The 19809-nt window shown below is 43.6% G+C and overlaps 2 protein-coding genes across 3 annotated transcripts; both read right to left on the bottom strand.

The window, feature by feature from the left end:
• Positions 1-2449: 2449 nt before the first annotated feature.
• Positions 2450-9986, bottom strand: mcm7 (minichromosome maintenance complex component 7). Of its 2 annotated transcripts, none has more exons than XM_030115441.1 (15): positions 9808-9986; positions 7581-7660; positions 6845-7009; positions 6630-6754; positions 6362-6542; positions 5746-5883; positions 5476-5625; positions 5283-5397; positions 5073-5204; positions 4913-4996; positions 4616-4827; positions 4276-4541; positions 4031-4199; positions 3048-3157; positions 2450-2958 (listed from the first exon to the last, which is right to left on the bottom strand). In XM_030115441.1, exons 1-15 carry the CDS (start codon positions 9836-9838, stop codon positions 2733-2735), a joined length of 2184 nt encoding a protein of 727 aa, XP_029971301.1. In that variant the 5' UTR covers positions 9839-9986; the 3' UTR covers positions 2450-2732. The 2 variants fall into 2 exon arrangements, with proteins under 2 accessions (XP_029971301.1, XP_029971310.1); XM_030115450.1 differs by lacking the exon at positions 9808-9986 and adding an exon at positions 8195-8215.
• A 3631-nt stretch (positions 9987-13617) lies between these two features.
• LOC115396786 (synaptonemal complex protein 1-like) lies at positions 13618-18401 on the bottom strand. The gene is made up of 15 exons (XM_030102810.1): positions 18387-18401; positions 18141-18305; positions 17933-18000; positions 17719-17792; positions 17578-17636; positions 17429-17495; positions 17189-17262; positions 17007-17115; positions 16742-16803; positions 15951-16046; positions 15509-15625; positions 15304-15414; positions 15174-15236; positions 14023-14130; positions 13618-13752 (listed from the first exon to the last, which is right to left on the bottom strand). Exons 1-15 carry the CDS (start codon positions 18399-18401, stop codon positions 13618-13620), a joined length of 1323 nt encoding a protein of 440 aa, XP_029958670.1.
• Positions 18402-19809: the final 1408 nt, after the last annotated feature.

Raw genomic sequence — 19809 nt, 5'->3', positions numbered from 1 at the left:
GCAGCAAATTTAATCAATCCTAATTTTGTGGTTTAAATTAAGGCATTTTCAGGTCTTCTCTCTCTCTCCCTCTTTGTTCCTTCCTTCAGGTTCTCTCACTTTTCTCTGATAGTAGAACTGAAAGCTGGTCTGAGCCTCCATCACGTCTGCAGCGAGTGAATCTGTGCAGCGTTTCTCTGTGTCTGAACTCTCCATTTCTTTTTATTCTCTAACCACCAACCGGAGCAGCAGGGAGCCTTCTCCTCTGAGCCTGGTTCTGCAGGTTTCTGCCTGTTACAGTTGAGCTTTTCCTTTCCACCGTCTCCTCTGCTTACTCATGTGAGATTGTTTTTACTTTTTCTCAGCAGAACCTTGAAATGACTGAGCTGAATTTGCCGTTGCAGTGTTTAATCTGAAATGAATTGATTTGCACATGGAGCGGTACAAAGAAGCAAAAACAAACAAAAAGACATTGTTGCCACAAATTCAAGAGAAGGCTGTGTGAATTTTCATACTTCTGTTCCCCGGTGGAGTGGAATGGTCAGTTACTAATTTACAGGAAAAAGTCTCAAACTCACTATAAGAAACAAGAATCGGTTTCTCTGCAAACAATGAAATACCTTCTGGAAATGTTTAACCCTTATTATGTGAAAAAAAAAAAACTAAATTACATATTTGTGTGTTCAGTATTTTCCTCCACATGATGAAGAGAATGGAGCTCTGTGTTTTCTGCTGATATGAACCTTGCAAGGTACCAGTTTCTCTGTCCTCTTCAGAGAGAGACCTGGCATGTTTTCTATTTCTTTGCACTTGTATCCACTGTATAACACATCTTCCAGTTATTTTCAGACGCTCCTTCAGACGGCTTTCCAGGGTCCACTTCCATATTCCATGCATGGCTTGATTTTGCGTCACAGGCCGCTACATTTTGATCCCGTACTTGGCAGGCCTGTTGGGCCTGTGGTGTCGTGTAGGAAAGCGCCAGCTGAGTGGAGCGAGGTGCTGATCTGCAGGTAGAATTTCCATCCATTCGTCCCGTAGTACATCTCCGATAGCAGCCAGTTCGAGTCGTTCACGTCGATCAGCTGTCAGATGGAATCACACAAGACATCATGGACATCGTGTCTTTGGCTGCCTCTGCCAAGCCGTCGGTCTGATCCAGTGGCTTCCATTTCTCTTCAAATACCCTTCAAATTTTGCACACCAGTTTATGATGCCTGATGAGGAAAAGTCACAAAATGTCACAAAGAAAGGTTAACTAGCTCTCTTGTCAACACAAAAACTGAAATGTGGCAAACTGGCCCTTAACACGACAGGAAAGTTCACAGATTTTCCTCTCCTGGATCAGTGCTGCCACCTGCTGGCCACCTCTGGAGCATGGACGACTACAACCCGAAAGAATCGTGGAATAAATTCACATTTAAATGATCTTTAATGCGACAACATTTAATGTATTATCTGAATTACAAACAGTAAAGTGAGCAATTTGTTGGATTAATTGTTGAAAAATATTTATGGGTATTAACTCAATAAAAAACCTATTATTTCCTTTTTAAATGAAGCATTAGAAAGGAACATGCATTTGTGGGATGAGCAGAGTTTAGTCTGTGGGTTTAGTCCATTACAACTTCTAATTTAGGACAAAAACATACTAATGTGAAGGTCACAGGTCAGCAGACACACTGAAACATCCACACACTCCCACTTTTAGACATTCCACAGAAATATTTCATTGTACAATCAACTGGATATTTATAAATTCACAGCTGCTTTCATCACATATTTGGATGTTCCTTTCTTTCATGCGTTTTTCTTTTAAAATTATTAATTTAACTGTGCTCACATGATTGATATAAAGTTGGAAATTCAAATTTTTTGTAGTCAGTCCATATTCAATTTTTCCAACACAAACTTTCAAGAGATTTTTTGCAAACATTTCAATCCTTTTATAACTTCATGGAAAGCAGAGATCACAGTACTCCAAGTTTTCTTCCAGATATGTTTAGATCTATAAATGTTTATATGAACTGAAATATTGTTTTATCCAATGCATGTACGTGGACTGTGGTTGAGTCACCAACACACGAGAAAATGAAAAGATGCCAAGTTTGAATCAAGCTAAATTCTATCATTCTACATCACATGTTAAAGCTACACAGCAGCACTTTTTAATCTTTAAACATGATCTAAATGGAGTTAAATTGAATTCCTAATCGTGTTACTGGCAGCTTTTCCCCCATTAGAGAATTTAACTACACTCAAATCCCTGAACTCCTGCTGCTTCTCTTCTCAGGTGTCTCACTGTTTGGCTAATTTGCATAAAGAAGTTCTGCTGCCTTCAGACTCGTCTGATTTGATGAGTGAGACACTGGCAGCAAACATTTATATGTTGAAATAATTGCAGGTTTAGTGTTTTGTGAGCGGTTGAACCAGGTGTTCCTGACACACACACACACTTCACAATGTGAAACATCAGTTTATTTTAACAGGGACAACACAAGCCATAAACATTTCACCTGCAAAGACTAAAATGTGCAGAAATACTCTGAACAGGAGGAATAATAGAACACTATACAGCACAGACACTTCCAAGCAGTTAACAGGAATATTAATATCACTGAGTCCAGATTCTGCCCGGTAACTTTTGAGCCACGGAGGCGAAACCAATCCGCTGCTGCTGGGATTTCCAGAGGAGGAAAAGTCAGAAAAGCTTCACTGGAACCCTCCAGCTGTTGGGGGGAGGCGGAGGCGGGTCAGACGAAGGTGATGCGGCTGCGCGCCTGGTTCACCTGCCACACGTTCAGCTCCTCGTACTCCTCCAGCGCCTCCTGGAACTGAGCCGGCGTGAAGCCGCGCGACACGCAGCGCTGCTCCGCCTCCGCCATGCGCACCGTGCCGCCCGCGCCGCCGCGGCCCGCCACGCCCTCCGTGGCCAGCTCCCGCACCAGGGAGAAGATGACGTCGGCCGGACGCTGCGTCCTGCGGAAGGAGGAGGAGGAGGAGGATGATGATGATCAGTGACCTCTGAGCCCAACATACGAACAGCTGGAGCCAGAACGCTCTCTGACCGTGTGTTGCTGGACTTGTCGGCCTGCAGAGAATCCTTGGACATCTCCATGAGCCTCATGGCCTCGTTGACGTCCTCCTTCTCCACCGTGTCCATCAGGCGGAGCCGGGCCTGCAGCGTCAGAGCAGTCGGCGTTCACATCGGTCTCATCGGGGCAGAAAGTCTGAACTCTGAACGGGTCGACTCGTCTTCAGGCTGCGCTGTGCCGGCACTGTCAGACCGAGACAAGTGCAATGCCTTCTGGGATGGCCGGCGATTGCCCAAGTCTCCGCCTCTCAACACCAGCCAGTCTCTCCGGGGAGGGGGCGTCGGCGCGCCCGGCCGCGGCGTTCCGCTCCGGACACGGTCAGTTTTGCATGGGTTTGCACAGCGGCTCGGAAGGCACACAGGCTGACTGCCCACCCTGCAAAGCTGGCCGGGACCGGAAGAGCCGCTCCCGCCGGTTCTCCCACGCGTGGCGACGCGGCGCAGTGCGAGCCGTCTGCCTGAAGTGCTGGATTTGCAGTAGGTGAAAGACTTCTACCTGCACAAACAGCACTTTTGACAACCAGAGGCAGGGAAGATGCAGCAGGTCCCGCCCGGTCCGGGGCGGAGGCGTTCTGGAGGAGCTTCTCATCCGGCGTGGGAAAGAAGTGCTCACACTGCAGTAGGCCAGGTTATCGTCACTACCTGCACTGTAAGCACTTTATCGCACACCGGACTCTTTCATGAGCAGGTCAGGAATCTCAGACGGACCGCCGTTTCAATTCAATTCTGTGAAACAAGTTTCAAGGCTTTTAAGCTAGTTTTGAGTCAACATACAAACAACAGTAACAGATGAGAACATTCTGAGTTCCTGAAGCACTTCATGACTTAAAAGTTCAATTCTCTCCAGATCAAAGATGCCAACGACAAACTTAAAACACATCCACTGCTTTTCTGTACATTATTCATCAACGTATCCAAAAGCAGCGAAGCGACTGAAGGTTCGTGAGTTTTCCTCACCAGCGCGGTGGCGAGGCGCAGGATGGAGAGCAGGGTGCGGGCGGAGGTAAAGGTGGTGTCCTTGCTGACCCGGGCCTCTTTCCTCATCTCCACGTAGGCGGCCGTGATGTAGTCGGCCAGCGACTCGGGCACCACGGGCTGCCGCTTCTTACACATGGCGATGTAGCGCCTGCGGGGACACGGACGCTCCGTCAGCGTCACTCAGACGCCGTCTTCTGAAACCCGGACTCCGTCGGACGGCTCACCTCATGAGCTTCATGTGGATGGGGGTGAAGTGCGAGGGCGGCTGCCGGCAGTGCTGGTGGACGTAGGTGATGTGCTGGGCCAGCCGCAGGTCGGCGTCGGGGTCCGGCTTGTCCTGGATCAGCCACAGCAGGTCGAACCGCGACAGCAGCGCCGCCGGCAGCTGGATGTTCTGCTCGATGGTCTTGCGGGGGTTGTAGCGGCCGTAGGCGGGGTTGGCCGCCGCCAGGATGGAGCAGCGGGCGTTCAGGGAGGTCATGATGCCCGCCTGGACAGAAAGGGGGCGGGGTCAAGGAGCTGAAGCCCGGATGGAGCGGGGCGAGGAGGGAAGCGCCAGCTCACCTTGGCGATGGAGATGGTCTGCTGCTCCATCACCTCGTGGATGGCCGTGCGGTCGGCGTCGGCCATCTTGTCGAACTCGTCGATGCAGCAGATCCCCTGGTCGGCCAGCACCAAGGCTCCGCCCTCCAGAGTCATCTCCCCGGTGAGGGGGTCGCGCATCACGGCCGCCGTCAGCCCCACGCCGGACGAGCCGCGGCCGGTGGTGTACTGACCTGAGGGCAGGAGGAGAGCCGCCCATCAGAACCTGCTGGAAGCAGCCAATCAGAGGAGAGGAGACGGCGTTCCTCCCAGACTCACTTCGGGGAGCCAGGCGGTCGATGTAGGACAGCAGCTGGGACTTGGCCACTCCGGGGTCGCCCATCAGGCAGATGTTGATGTTGCCTTGAAGGAGACGAGCAGAAATGAGAATCACTCCAGCGTCAAACAGCGCACACACTCCGACGGCGTGACACTTTACCTCGGATCTTCATGCCTTTGGGGGCCTGCTGCACGCCGCCCACCAGCAGCAGGAGCAGAGCCTTCTTCACGTCTTCGTGTCCGTAGATCTCCGGGGCGATGGATCCAGCCAGCTTATCGTAAAACTCTTCAGCTGGAACCCAGAAAAGATGCTTCAGACGCTGAAATGGGGAGTGTGTGTGTGTGTCCACGGCGTCGTTCTGAAACCCACATGTGAATTCCCGCAGCTCCTCCTCGCTCAGCTCGTCGTTCCCCAGCTCGTCGTCCTCCGTCTTGTTCATGAGCGTGATGCTGTGACTCTCCAGGTACGTTTCAGACAGGAGGCCCTGGAAAACGCAGCGGGACGTCAGCTGAAGCTTCAGGCCTTCGGGAGGAGCGAGGCGGCGTCTGGATCGGGGCGTTACCTGCACGGCCTGGCTGTATCCCGTCCGCAGCAGAGGCAGGAAGACGCCAGTGATGGCCACGTGGTCTCCGGGCTGCGCCTGCCGGGTGTTTTCGCCGCGCGCGTACACCGTCATGCTCCGGGGAATGTTTCCGACGGGCACCTGGTCGCTCTGCACCGCCACGAAACACCAGGAGGAACTTGTTTCAGTGATCACAAGGATCGAATAACTTCTACCTTCAATACCCAAGTTCATCAAGAAGTGTGTGGAAACAGTGAAATCGAGCCTCACATGCTCCTGAATGCGCAGCTCCTGGAATTTAACGAACTTGGAGCCTCTGGTCTGCAGGTACAGCCGACCTCCGGACTTGTTGGTCACACACTCTTGGCTGGGACACATGACGAGCGGCATGAAGGTGGGAGACTGGATCTGAAGGACGAGCGGCACGGCATCAAACACCAGATCTACAAGACCCGAGCGATTACACCGGCAGTCGCACGCGGCAGTGAAAACTCGCAGCTTTTTCAAGGAGTGAAGTCATATTAGCATCAAATCTGTGATTTTGTGAAAAGATCCTGATGGCCACAGAAAGCGAGCAGCCTGTGTTTGATACTTTCACTGGAACACTAGTTTAAACCAGACTTCTCTGGTACAGACCTCAATGCTACAGGTCAGAAAACTAAGCCAGCTCTTATGATCTGTGACATCTGAAGAAACACAGCATGTACATATAAGCTCTAAAACTTAGACACTTGATGCTTTTCTACATAGAGGCGAGACACTGCATTAAATTGATCTAAATCAATGCACTGAAGTCGCAACTTCAGTTTATTTACAGATTATCATGCTCCGACTTTAACGCTCTAACTGTTCTGTATGTGACAGAACTGAAAGGGCTGAGCCTCACCGGCTGGTAGGTCTCCGCTCCACACTGGTCACATGTGTACGTGGCCACGGCCATCATGGGTTTGACCTCGGTGGCCCGGGTCACGATGCCGCGCACCGTCACCAGGTGGCCGATGCTGTCGGCGCGGATGTCCCGCACCACCTTGGGCTTGGCGGTGGTGGGAGACTTGAAGTACAGCTCGCTGCGGACGGAGGATTTAAAAACAAAGTGTAAGTCTCTGAAAGTGTAGCTCCTCAGTCTGTGAATAAACTCATCTGACCGAACTCACAATCTCCTCATGAGTTCAGGCGGGTACTGATTGCGAGAGTCTCGAGTATCGGCAGGGTCACGACCTCTCTGCTCCATCATCAACCGGTGCTCGATGTACACGTCCAGGGAATCTTTAGCCACGACCTACACAGAAAAACGAGAAAGGCGGTGTGAGTTTACCGCAGACTACGAATCAATCAGGAGATCCGAGACCATCTGGAAGGATCCGCGTACGTCTCGCTCTCTGTACTCTGGCAGCAGCTCGTGGACGGCGTCGGCGAACAGGCCCGTGTAGCGCTTGGCGTTCTCGCAGATGCTCTCCACCAGCTCGGGGTCTTCTTCTGCCACGTCGTCCAGCTCCACGAAGAGAGACACCTGCTCCCTGTGGGCCAGCGCCACCTGCACAGCACAGTCCACTGATCAACACTCGTACCGACGGAACAGAAGTGATGACACCCCCAGACTGTCAGGAGCGTCTGAAATTACTCTATAGATTTTTATTTATTTTTTTTTTTAATTGTATTCAAACAGCAAAGCTGAAATTTCACATTTAGATGATGAAATATTTTCTACGATGTATAATTTTAGATAGTATGTCATAAAAAACAAAATCCAACACTCCATAACTATACAGTCTACGTGTTATTTCTAAAGAGGCCATAAATAAAATCTTTGAAAAGTTGATTGTTGCAGTGATTTTAACTATTTCAGATGCACTAACGCAAAAAACTTAAATGTATGATATCCAGTTTTTGTCCGATACATGCTTTTCTGTGAAAAATGCTTCCCTATGGCAGCACTGTAAAAGCTCCATGAGTTCCCATCAACAGAAGATAAATATAAACGTCAGAGCCGACTTAATTGAAATAAGAGTAGGTAAATTTAAATGCTATACTCTCCAGTTTGAGGACTGAATGCTTGTCACGCTGTGAAAACAAAGCCTTTTCTTCCATTTTTCCTCAGTACTTACAAGCTGAGCTCCATATTTGAAGACCTTCTTGCCATTGTCATCTTCTGTGTAAAACTCCTGCAAGAATCTTTTGCATTTTTCTGCAAAAAAAAAGCACAAATAAATCACATTTAGCGTTATTTCTCACATTAGGAAAGCACATCCAGTAAACACTGGGTGGAGACTACTTCAAGCAATCAACGCACTATAAAGATCTTCATACATTTGTTGTGTTTTTGTTAAGTTTGAGGAGGATGTGAGGTGTAAACAGCAGCAGCGGGCCTTCACAGGGATCCAGTCCTGCTCCGACCCCCCTTTGTTGAGTAACATGGCATCCTGTAATCTCGATGAGTCACTATTGCCTCCAGTCAGACACAAACTGCCCCTGATGTGCTGCGGGAAGCTCATCCTGCCCCCCTTTCACCTCCCGTCACAGATAAATCCCAGAAACAGCAGCACGGAGCTTCAGGGTAACAAAGGTAAACAACAACAGGCGCGCAGCAGCTCAGGGTCCATTTTTTGGAGGAAAAAACATCCTCCACTTCTCGGAAGAAGCTCAACTACTTCCAGAATTCGGCCTCCTCTTAGCGGGGGATAAACTCTTCCGAGCGGGACGAGTCGAAAAGCGCACTTACTTTGAGGCGACGGCGGGAAATCTGCAGCTTTTTATTCCTCTCTTCGAGGATGTTATTGTAAACAAAGCAGCACATGGCTTTGTGCCCCGTCACTCCGGTATCCCTCCGCCTCACCCCCTTCCTCCGCCTCCCTCCCTACTCCGCGCGGTAAAGTAGACCTGTCCTCTAACGATTAGCTGACACCTGCGCACGAACAAAAAAAACGCTGGAGATCTGCAAAGTTGACGTTTAATGTACCTCAAAACACCCCATTCAGTTACAATAAAGTGCAGAAAGTAAGAGCTCCCTTTAATGCTTATTGAAACTTTGATGAAGATGCTGAAGTGAGACTACAGCTCGTCTATCAGGGAAATTTTAAGGGAAGTTTAAATCTGAACTCTATTGCATTAAGTTGTCCTTCTGACTGCAACACAAGCGCTTCACGCTATTTAAGAGACCGTATTTGAAACCAATATCCTTTAAGCTCATAAAAGCAGTATTTGTCCCCATATTGACATTAAACCAAGAGAATGCAAAGAAAGACTTTCCAGGTTAAGAGCGAACATTTTCTGAAATTAAAGATTGCAAATCAAGTACTTCTGAGATTTTAAAACCGTCTTATGGTTGCCACATAATGTCGAACATTTGGACAAATACGATTAAAACAGGATTTTACGCAACTTCAAGATTATTTAATTTCCCCTAAGTGACGCTTTAGAAGCCAACTTCAGCTCCATGAAACAAAAGTTCACGTCTGATTAAACTCTTATCAAAACCTCGTATAAAACGCGACAAAACCCGACTAATCACTATCAAAACTAAAGTATAAACATGTTAGTGCTCGTTAGCAATGCATTTTTATTTCAATAACCACTACTTAAAGAGTACGTGAAGTGACAGGATGCTCGCTCTGCCGCTAGCCAGCTAATGTGATGCTAGCAGAGCAGTTTCGCTTTTGAAGCAGATTTCAAATGCAAAAAAAGATGCAGGCGCAAACTGAAACGGCAAAAAGATTAAGAGGTCTGGTTGCAAAAATGGTGTCACGGTGTGCGTTAAGGCTGAGATGAGCTTTTAAAATGACCTGCAACGCTTCATTACCTTACAAAGGAAGCTTACATTAAAACTCAAGATACTTCGTGAACAAATTAGCAACTTGAAAATGGATCAGAAGAATCAAACTACAACTTCGAAAGCGCTTCGCCGTGCAGCATGACAAAGAAACAATCCCGTGAAGCCAAGTTTTCTTAAGGGACATGTGCTTGCTGCTCCTTTGTTTGAGAGTCTTTCCGGGTCATCAGCCCGCACATCACGTTAGCTAACAGAAAAACTCATCTACCGATTCAACTACAGAAAATAACACTGCAGCTTCTGCAGCCTAAAACATGAACGCAGTCACATGCATTATAATTACTGTCCAATTAAACGGCAGGAAATTAGATTCAGAGAGGCATTTCAACATTAGCCAAATTTTTATAACTTTTCTTTTAAAAGGTAAAACCACCATGGCGTGCATTCTAGAAATGTGGATTTGAGTAAACTAATTAAGCGAAAACACACAGATTAAAACAGGAAAGTTGAGTGAGTCGGGACAACTTGTTGCTGCCATGCAGTTGCTGTCAATGACAGGATGTTACCTTTCTCTGCAGCGTAGTCCTTACGAGCCATGGCCGCACACGTTCAGCTCCACGCCAAAGAATCGACAACACAAAACTCCTGGCAGCAGAAAACCCGAAAAAGCGGCCAAAAATGTCGTTTTTCTGTCAGTTTATGAAAGTCAGCGGTGACCTGCGTTCATTCAGCCCGCCGCCGTCCGAAGAAGTGGCGCGAGTCTGACGTACCCGTCAGCCAATAGCGGCTTTTCTCTCGGCGGCGAGGGGCGGAGCTTCAGCCGTGGCGCGAAAAGTGCGGGCGGATAGTGCGTCACGTGACCACCCAAACTTCCGCCTTGTTTGTCGGGAAAGGCGGGAAAAGTAATAATTGGACTTCATTGAACAGGTGGGAGCGAACATGGAGAAAAATCATAGACCGTAAAAGAAAAAAAAAAAGAAAAGAAAAATCCAGTTCGGCTGTGCTAACCGAAATGCCTCTTCATTTTCACTTAACTCATAAATAAAAATAATAATCAATCATTCAAACTGCATCATTTCTATCTTCAAGACTGCTTATTCTTTGAAGTAAATAAAATTAAAAAGAATATGAGATATAATATTTAATTTTCAAAACATGCAGCAGCAAACTGGAATCAAAATTCAATTTGAAATCACACATTTGAAAATTAAAATAAGGTTATGGCTGCATTACTTGACTCATATTTAAAATTAATAATAAATCTAAACTTCATTTTTTTTTGGTCTTCAATTTACACATTTCGTGTCACAGCTAAAATACTTATTATAAATGCCTATTTGCTGGGGCATGTTTTGAAAATTAAATCTTGTAAAAAACAAAACAATACAAAACAAAACAAAACAAAACAAAACAAAACAAAAGCAGTCTTGAAGATGAAAATGCAGTCTGGTGATTGATTATTAATTTTATTTATGAGTCCAAACAATGCAGTTTCATCCAGAAAATGAAAACATATTTCTGTTAATGCATTTGAATTTGTGTTTTCCTCCATATTCACTTTCATATGTTTAACATCTGACTGGCTCAATTTTTAAATGCTGTGTCTGTGGACTTGAAGACATTAGTAAATGATAATTTTCATGCCTGTGTGAGGCCACTTATGGCAGACTCCTGGTATTCTGTCCTACCGCTACTGTCACAACAGCTCTGTATTTTGTGTACAACCCAAAGGTAACGTGTTCTTATAGTAATTTAACGGTGTCAATATGTTGTCTGATGCCACAACCAAGTGTGACTCCCCTACAGGCAGCATTAAATTTTAAATAAAAAAATACAAAAGACCACCAACCTGAAGTGCGAGATCTGTGAAGTGGCTAAAAGTGAGAGCATCCTTTTCTAAAGTCTTTCTGAAGAGACAGGTGGGATTCACTAGAATAAGCCCAAATCATCTATTGCATTTTAGTTAGATAATTTTGAAATAACTCTTGATTGTTGGTCTTTTTGTTGTGCACTTGTACAGTATGTCTTCACTTAAAAACAAAAGGAAAACAATTGGAGTTATCATTTTTTTATTTAAAGCCTATGATTATACTGCTGGTCAAGTTGAACTCTACATTTGGCTGTAGTTGGTCTCTCAATGAAGATGACCTCAACATCCTGCTCTTGAGGCATGAAATGTAAAAAAAAAAAAAAAAAAAAAAGACCTTTTGTTCATTTACTGTTCTCCTTTGTTCTCCTTTTGTAGGCTCGGTTCAAATCAAGTTCAAGCTTCAGCATATTTCAGACATTGTGTTCTCGTCACTTTAAAAAAATAAAGTAAGAAAAGATCTCAAGAAACTCTATAACTTAATCATGATACAATTCAAAGCATATGATCCACAATAACTATTTCATTAAAGCTTTGGAGTAAAAACTGGAGTAAGTGCTGCATCATAACTATCAAAGCTGTTCTTATTTTATCACTGTTGACTTGATCGACGTTCAGGTGTAACATCTGAAGGGCTGTGCGTCTGCATGGCTGAGCTGCTTGGTGAAGGAAATCCTTCAGCTCTGACAGCTCTGGAGCCATTTACTGCTCAACAGCACCTCCATGAGCTGGATGACAAGAAATACACGCATTTTGACACTTGGATTTTCAAGCAGCTCTCTCTACATTTGGCATGATCAATGGGCCTCTTCAGGGACTTTATCTGTTTTTCCAAACAACTAATTCCATAGAGTATTTTTATTTTATTATGTAAAAGATTCAGTGGTATAACTCCGTCATGTGAGTCGCTAAAACAAGCAGGTTGAGGCAGTGGCTGACCACAGGTCTGTTTGCTTTACAGGGAGCCATGGGAGCCATTGTAGCTATGATGACTGGCCTTGTGTTGACACTGTGGGTGGGGATCGGAGCACAGCTTCACCCACCAACTGCTGACAAGACAAACTCTCTTCCAGTCAGCACCGCCAACCGCTCCAACAATACTGTTCAGAACTGCACCACAGTAGTTCCTTCGACCGGCCCGGTGACTCTGACCAACACGGGCTGAGTGGGTCACTCACACAAAGCAAGCCTGCCATCAGTCAGCCACACAACGTCTACAGTCTGCCTGCTTCAGGTCTTTAAAACTGTGTCTGAGGACCTGAAGACATTCAGATGAAAATGTTGCACAAATTACTAAACTGAAAAGTATCCATTCCACTACAGAACAGAAACAATTACCATCGACTTACTGATACTGATAAGATGTAGGTGGAGCTGTATAAATAAAGCTGAATTGAATTGAATCAGATTATAAAAAGGTTCTTCACTGTGCTGTTAATGCTTTGGCTATTATAAGTACTCATAAGCAGTAAATTCTGGACTGTGAGAACGACTGAGCTCTGGACTTGGTAATAGCTCTCTTTCCTTGAGAACGTTTAGAAAGCTCTGCTTTACCCACCTTAACCTGTGACTATGGCAGGAAAATGACCCTTCAGGCTCAAACAGGAAACTGAACTCACACTGAAATAGTGAGTTTAACGAACTTCTCATGAATCGCTCCACAGTGTTTTTGACATGTCGAGTTTTTGGGCACGGCCTTGTCAAAGTCAGTCTTACCTGCTCATCATTTAACATTTTTTTTCTGTAGATTTAAGGCTGAACCTCTGGAAATAAAGTAACTATTGTCATTCTGGCAATGTTTCACAAATGCAAAGTCCAGTACTGGCATGAACTTCTCAATGCAGACGTCACAGCTAAGACCTTCCTTTCATCAGATCATGAGTAACATTTCATTTGTCGCTGCAGCTGAAGACACATTTATTTTCCACAAGTGCATTTGTGGTGGATGGTGACATGTGTCTGATTATGTACCACCCACCTTCTGATGACCGGGCTCAGTTTCATCTAGAATTCCTTCATCAAACAACATTACTGCAGTTTGGAGTCTCTTGTTTGTTGCTTGACATAAACAAAGTTCATCAACAATATTTTCTTAGAAAAGGAATGAGCAATAACAGGCACAAGATTTAAACATGGAAAACTGATTTATTTTAACATTCCTTTCACCTTCACTGCATCACTATCAATACAACACACATAGGCTATTAGTAACGACACCTTTTCCAATACCAACAATACAAACCTGAACACAATAAACACCAGAAGAGAGAAACCCAGCAAACATCTTCTGCATTGTTCCAAAGAGCATGAACCCAATTTTATAAAAACCCGTTATCAGAACAACTGAAAAGTTTGAACAATATTCAGCTTTAAAGCACTGTCCCTAAATCTGCTCACTTAACTTACACAACGCTCCCTGTGCATGTTCACTTACCAAACAGTTACAACAATAACACTGAACCTTTGTTTCTGTCAGAGAACAGCTTTCACTGAAGACTTCTGATGCATGTCACTGGAAGATCTTCTCACTGGTCCTCTTCTTCTTTCTGTCCGAGCCGATAACAGCGGTCCAACCAGCAGCTCTCATTCTTCTGATTGCAGCCAACTTCAAGGAGTTTCTTGGCGACTCATTAGCAGCTGGACTCTGAATGCACAGGAGGAAAACATGTTTTAAGTGAAAGTGACCTGTGCGTGACTCGTCTTCATCTACTGTTAAAAAAAAAGTGATTAAATATCTTCTAGGATGCACAACTAATGTCATGTTACCTTTTCAAAGATACTGACTTTGCAGGGCGGAGCAGAGACACTGGGTGTGTGAGCATTAGCGAAACTCTATCAAGACAAAAAAATCAAAGAATAATATATTCATAAATCCACAATGGTTTATGGGATATTTCTTACAAAGAGTCCTTACAAGGAGATCGATTCCATCCCAGCTGTCTGTCTGTGCTTCCAGGCAGGTGCTGCCGTTTCCCCACAGTGCTGGCTTTTCGGCAGAAGGTGGAGTCTTCACTCTGTAGGCCTGAAAGAGGAATTCAGGAGTCAGAACAGAAGCTGTTCACATCAGGTCTCATTTAATCTGATCTGAGGAGTTTACTTTGATTTTTGATGTTCTGTCGACCCTGCTTGCCACACTTCCTGGAGTTCTCATGTTTTCACGGTGAAGGTGCTGCAAAATTAAAGGTTTGGTCAGTCAACACTGTGGCCACATCTGAGAATGGTTTAGATTACATTTATGGCTGTCATTAATGAACAGAGAAAGTTCAGTGCATCAGATGAAGTCGCTGTGTCTACCTTGGCCTTTGGTGTTGCAGAAGGAGTTGTAATTGATTCACCAGGAGTTCCCTGAAGGATAGAAGCGAAGTATCATTTTAGTAAAGATGTGATGCCTTCATTATGCCTTCTCTAACTCATCTTAACAGCTGAACAGAAGAGAGAAGGCTTTGTGTTTATAAGACATTGGTAAAATAAACTTACAGCTTTCTTCTTAACTGCTGTAATCCGATCGTCTCTGCTCCAGGACGGAGTTTTCCAGGCGTCTGAGAAGTCAAACAGCTGACTCTTTGAAGAGCTTTCTCCTGGAGTCGCACAACATCCCTCCTGTTTGCCGCTCAGAGCGCTGGTCTGTAACATTAAACATGAATTCTTGTTAAAGCAGAAATGAGGACAGACCAGGAGTCAATGGGACGCTACTTGAGGACTTTGCTTCACCTGCTTGTTTCTTGCGTGTGACAGCTCACTGATTTTCACAGACAATTCTTTCTTCAAATCAGTAAGCTCCTGCTGTAAACTCTCCTAGAAATAAAAACAATGATGACTTTCTCAGAAGGCATAACAAGCTGAGGCAAAGGCCGCAGAATCAACGTCACTGATCAAGACAAGGACGTACCTTATCCGTTTTTTCCATCTTCAGCTGTTTATTCAACTCATCATTTTCTCTTTTGAGCTTTGAGAGATCCAACTCCTGTGTTTAATAAATGTGTTTTGGAAAACGTAAGAACATAACATAGCATTATAATCATTCTGAAATGTTTAGAGCATGATTTGATTTTTTTCCTATCATACCAATGACTTCTTGTTTGCCTCAAGCTCTGCATCCTTTTCCTTCACCATGCGGTCACACTGGCCCTGGCAAACACAGTTCAAACAGCTCATCATTTGCCCAGACAGCATGGCGTACTGGCGATGGTCTTACCTGGTGTTTGTCCATCAGAGCCAACACATCTGCTATTTTGTGCTGACATTTGAGCCCTGCGTCTTCCTTCTCTTTAATTGCCTGCGCTGCTGATACCTTCAGCTCTCGCACCTGTACCGGTAATAGAAAGGTTGTTGATTTTCTGGCAATTCAGAGAAGCTGTAAGCATTTGTTATAAACACGTAGGCTGAAAGATGGAACTGACCTCTTTCTCAAGCTCTGCAGAAACGGCTGATTTTGCTTCAAGATCCTGTCGTAACCTCTGAAGCTCATCATCTTTAAGCCTTTGTAAATTCTGGGACTCTTCGTAAAGACTGTTAATCTGAAGGCAAAACAAGCATTGAGTTCTTTTCCCGTCACCTTATATATTTTTGATCAACATTAAGAAATTCAATAAAATCAGTACCTCATGCGATTTTGCACTTTCTTCAGCAAGTTTTATTTTCAGCAATTCATTCTAAAACCAGAAAAAAATATTAGAATATCTATGAATGCTGTTCAATCCACTATACACAAACGGCTTCACCGTCGTCACAAACCTCTTTCTTGAATTCCTCCTGAGCTTTGAGATTCGCTGTGAATTTTTCTCTGAGATGACACAGCTGAAGAGCAAACAGCTTCATTCAAAAAGTGATCAACTTTAATACCAGCACTTCAGATTTCTCACTTTTCTCAGTCACCTCTGTTTCCACGGCTTTGATGCTCTTTTCTTTTTCTTTGACTTCCTCCTGCAGATTCTCAAACTGTAAACAAACGGCACACGAGAAAAACGTCATTTCACACGAGGCACATTTCAAAGCCGTATGTTTCTGGAGATCTCTACTTTTTAAGCATACTTACATTTTTCTCAATTTTCTTCTGGACAGTTTCAGTTTCAAGAAATGCTTTTTCCATTTGAGCTTTGGCAGAAACGGACTCCTCTCTAACAGAAAGTTGCAGATGCATATGAATCTAAAAAAATTCCACAATAACATGTTTTTGGGTGTCGAACGTGTGAACTCACCGTAAACACAGGTTTTCCTTTTCCAGTCTCGCCAACTCCTCCCTGAGCTCTGCGGCTGCTTTCTCCTCACTCAGCTGAGATTCACATTTGTTATTTATATAGAAACGTTAACTCTGGGTATCAGGAATCTTAACAGGACAGCCTTCTATGTTACTACACTCAACTGGTCAACAGTCCATGTTGGACAAAGCTTTTCTACTTGATGTAAAAATGGATCTGAATCACCTGCAATGAGTGAATTTCCTCAGTTTTCTTTGAAAGCTCAGCTGAAAGTTCCAACACTTTGTCTTCACTGGCAACAATCTTAGCTTCGATTGATTCGATGCACTTTGATTTTATGTCCTGAAAATAACACAGCACCGCCATCTTTTGTACGCAATATATTTAATGTTAGACTGAAAGGATTATTACTGACAACAATACAATACTCCTTACCAGCTCATCCTTCAGGCTACTGATCAGCACATCTTTCTTCATCGCCTGTTCATTGGCCTCTCCTGTGCAGTGACACATTTTTGCATATATGAGCATCAAACACAATATCTACACTCCACTTGCTCCTTTTTAATTGAATGTTTGCATTGTTTACATTATAGAAATCACCTCTTGTATGAAATTTTCACAAAAAGATAAATAGATCAATGTAAAAATGTTAAATGCTGGAATCTCGCGACACACAGATTGAAGTAAATAATCTCACGTGTCGACTCTTCCAGCTGTTGGCGTCGCTTCTCGGTTTCATGGAGGTCACCGATGGTTGTTTGTAGTTGGTTTTCTTTGTCCTTAAGTTTTGCCTGGAGGACTGCAATCTGTGAAAACAGGAGTTATTTGTGGCAACATGTTGCAAAGCGCCTCAGAAGAAATAAAATCTTTTAAACTGACCTCTTCTTCATTCATCTTATGCTCTTGCTGATATTTTTCTTTTAAATCTTCATGCAGCAGTAACTCCTCTTTGACTTAAAAACATGATAAAAGGAGCTCTATTGTTAGTGGACATTTTCTCATTCATTTTCACACAACTGCTGTTTCAGACAGACGCTTCCTTGTTTATGATTCGTCAGAAGACATTGCCTAAGCCTTCATGTTACAGTTAAAACATAAAACTTCCAAAAAAATATTTACCTCTGTGCATCTGTTGTTGATTGTCTTCAGCTTTAACACGAAGGCTGTCAAATGCTTCAATTAGTTTCTAAGAAAAGAAAAGTCCAAAAATTAAAACACCCAACCAAGTGTTTTACAGAGAGTATAACTGAGATTTAATCGCATCTCACTTTAATACTGTCAGTGTTTTCCACAAAGAGTTGATGAGTTTCTTCTCTTTCAGATTCAACTGGAATTCATTAACACATAAAAACTGTTATAAAGCCTTTCTGCACATTCCAAACTGGTTAATCTGAGAATGTTTTACTCACGTAAATGCATTTTCTCAGTCGAGCGTTGAACTGTTTCGTTAAGGATGCTACACAATGTGCTTGTTGTGTTGTTTCTGTATTTGAAAAGATAAAAATGACAATTTACACAAGAATAATAGCTTCAAATATTTGAACTTAACAGGATCGTCATGTTTAGCTGGCTTCTACAGAACACATTTGGTTGGCCTTAAAGAACAACCAATAAAACCCATACTTGTTCCTTAAATCCTCATTTTCACTGAACTGTTCCAGAAGCTTTGTGCTCAGACGTTCATTATCGAACTGAAAAAAAGCACACATAAAATTAAAGCTAAGACATTCACTTTAAGTTCCCATCTTCATTCATACTTTTATACTTCAAATACACACAATGAGATTGAGAGACAGCCAGAAAAAAGCAAAGCAGTCGCTGAAGAACTAACCTGTAACTCTCGGATGGCTTTGCGCTGGCTTTCAATGGTTTTGGTGTGATCTTGCAGCCTCCTGTCCTTTTGTATAATGTCAGAGTCAACTTTGACCTTCCAACACTTCATCTTCTCCACCTCATCAAACAGCTTGGAATAAACTTGACCTGAAGTGTAGTTATTCTGAGAGATATTCACATTGACAAGCAGTTAATAAAATCCTACAGAATGATTCCTATTACTGGCTGCCATTTAAGACATTACCTCTGGTTTTTCCATTGGGGCGACAACTTTCACTCTGGGGAAGTCTTTTGAGAAAACAAATAGAAAATAGGGATAATTTCTATGCAAATCTGTGTTTTGGAATGAATTCTATATATTTTAAACGTAAAAACACCTACCCTGCCTGGTTGGTTTGGTCGGTTCAGCTATGCTCGTATTCGAAAATGGAAAGGTTTGCTCTTTTTCATGACATTTGCTGTAAACCTAGTAAAAAAAACAATAAACCTTAACTTGTCTTTATAATTACAATTGCTATCTGTCAGAAAAAAATCAGGTCATTGTCCTGAATGACAATTATTTACAGTGTATAGTTTTAAATTGTTAATGTCCATGTATGTAACCAGCTACATTTAATTTAATATTGAGGATTTTATAGAGAGCCTTACCAGTGGCTGCTTACTGGGGAAATCACTGCAGTTCTCAGCAGTTTCCTCGAGTTTGTCTGCAGATGTCTGACCGTTATTCAACTTGGGCGGCATCCACAGCTTGAAGCTAAAGCCACGGACTCTCTCCATTCTGAAAACAGTAACACAGCAGTCGTTACAGTGTAACAGCTGGGACTGTCTTTTCAATCTTTAATAAAAACAAACAAAAAAAAAAAAACAAACAAAACAAAACAAAGACAAAGCATTTTATTCGCCGAAAAATTCAGGGATGTGACAAGTAAGAAAGCGACTCGTCGAAGTGAATGCTAAGGCTAGCTATTAAGCTAGTTAGCTTGATAATTGTAAATTACCCGCAGCTGTTACAATAATAAATTAGGGCGTATCCTCACAAAAAAAGAAGAAAAAAAAACCGGCAGCAGGCTGTGACTGAACCAAATTCTGTCGAATACCGACCTGAAGTTTGTCTTGTTGGTCAGGTTGATGAGTGCTGGCCTCAGAGTGACGGCCAGCTACACTGAGCGCGCGCAGAGCGCGAAAAACCTAACGGCCGTTAAATCTTTGACACGAGATCGACAATTGATCCAGTGTATCAACGCCGATGCTTTCCATAGACAAAATAAAGATATGAGGTCTATGTGGTAGGAAGTCAAGGATACAAATCTGAGACTGACTAAATTTATAGTTTCAATGATTGTTACTGTGAAACTTCACTTAAGTTTGAGTTTTACAGTCAGAGTTATAGATTTTATGAGTTTTGCCTCCAAACATCCACCCCTGGAGGATAACATTTCAATCCCAAGTACTTAAATGTGTTTTAAACTGATAATAATACATATATGACTGAGGACACTGCAGGGGGTGGAGTCACATGATCAGTGGTTTGATTCCACTGTGCATGGCGAACTGGTGAGTGAGTGAATATAAATTTCATGGGAAATGTGTTTACAGCATTAAGTTGTTGTAAATTTCACTCAGTGTTTGTGGAATTTAACTATACTCAGTGATTAGAATGAGTAAAG

Source organism: Salarias fasciatus, chromosome 2 (genome assembly GCF_902148845.1).
Source record: "Salarias fasciatus chromosome 2, fSalaFa1.1, whole genome shotgun sequence".
Classification (NCBI taxonomy): domain Eukaryota; kingdom Metazoa; phylum Chordata; class Actinopteri; order Blenniiformes; family Blenniidae; genus Salarias; species Salarias fasciatus.
Note: the sequence above shows the minus strand (reverse complement) of the source record. Positions and strands in the feature narration are given on the sequence as shown.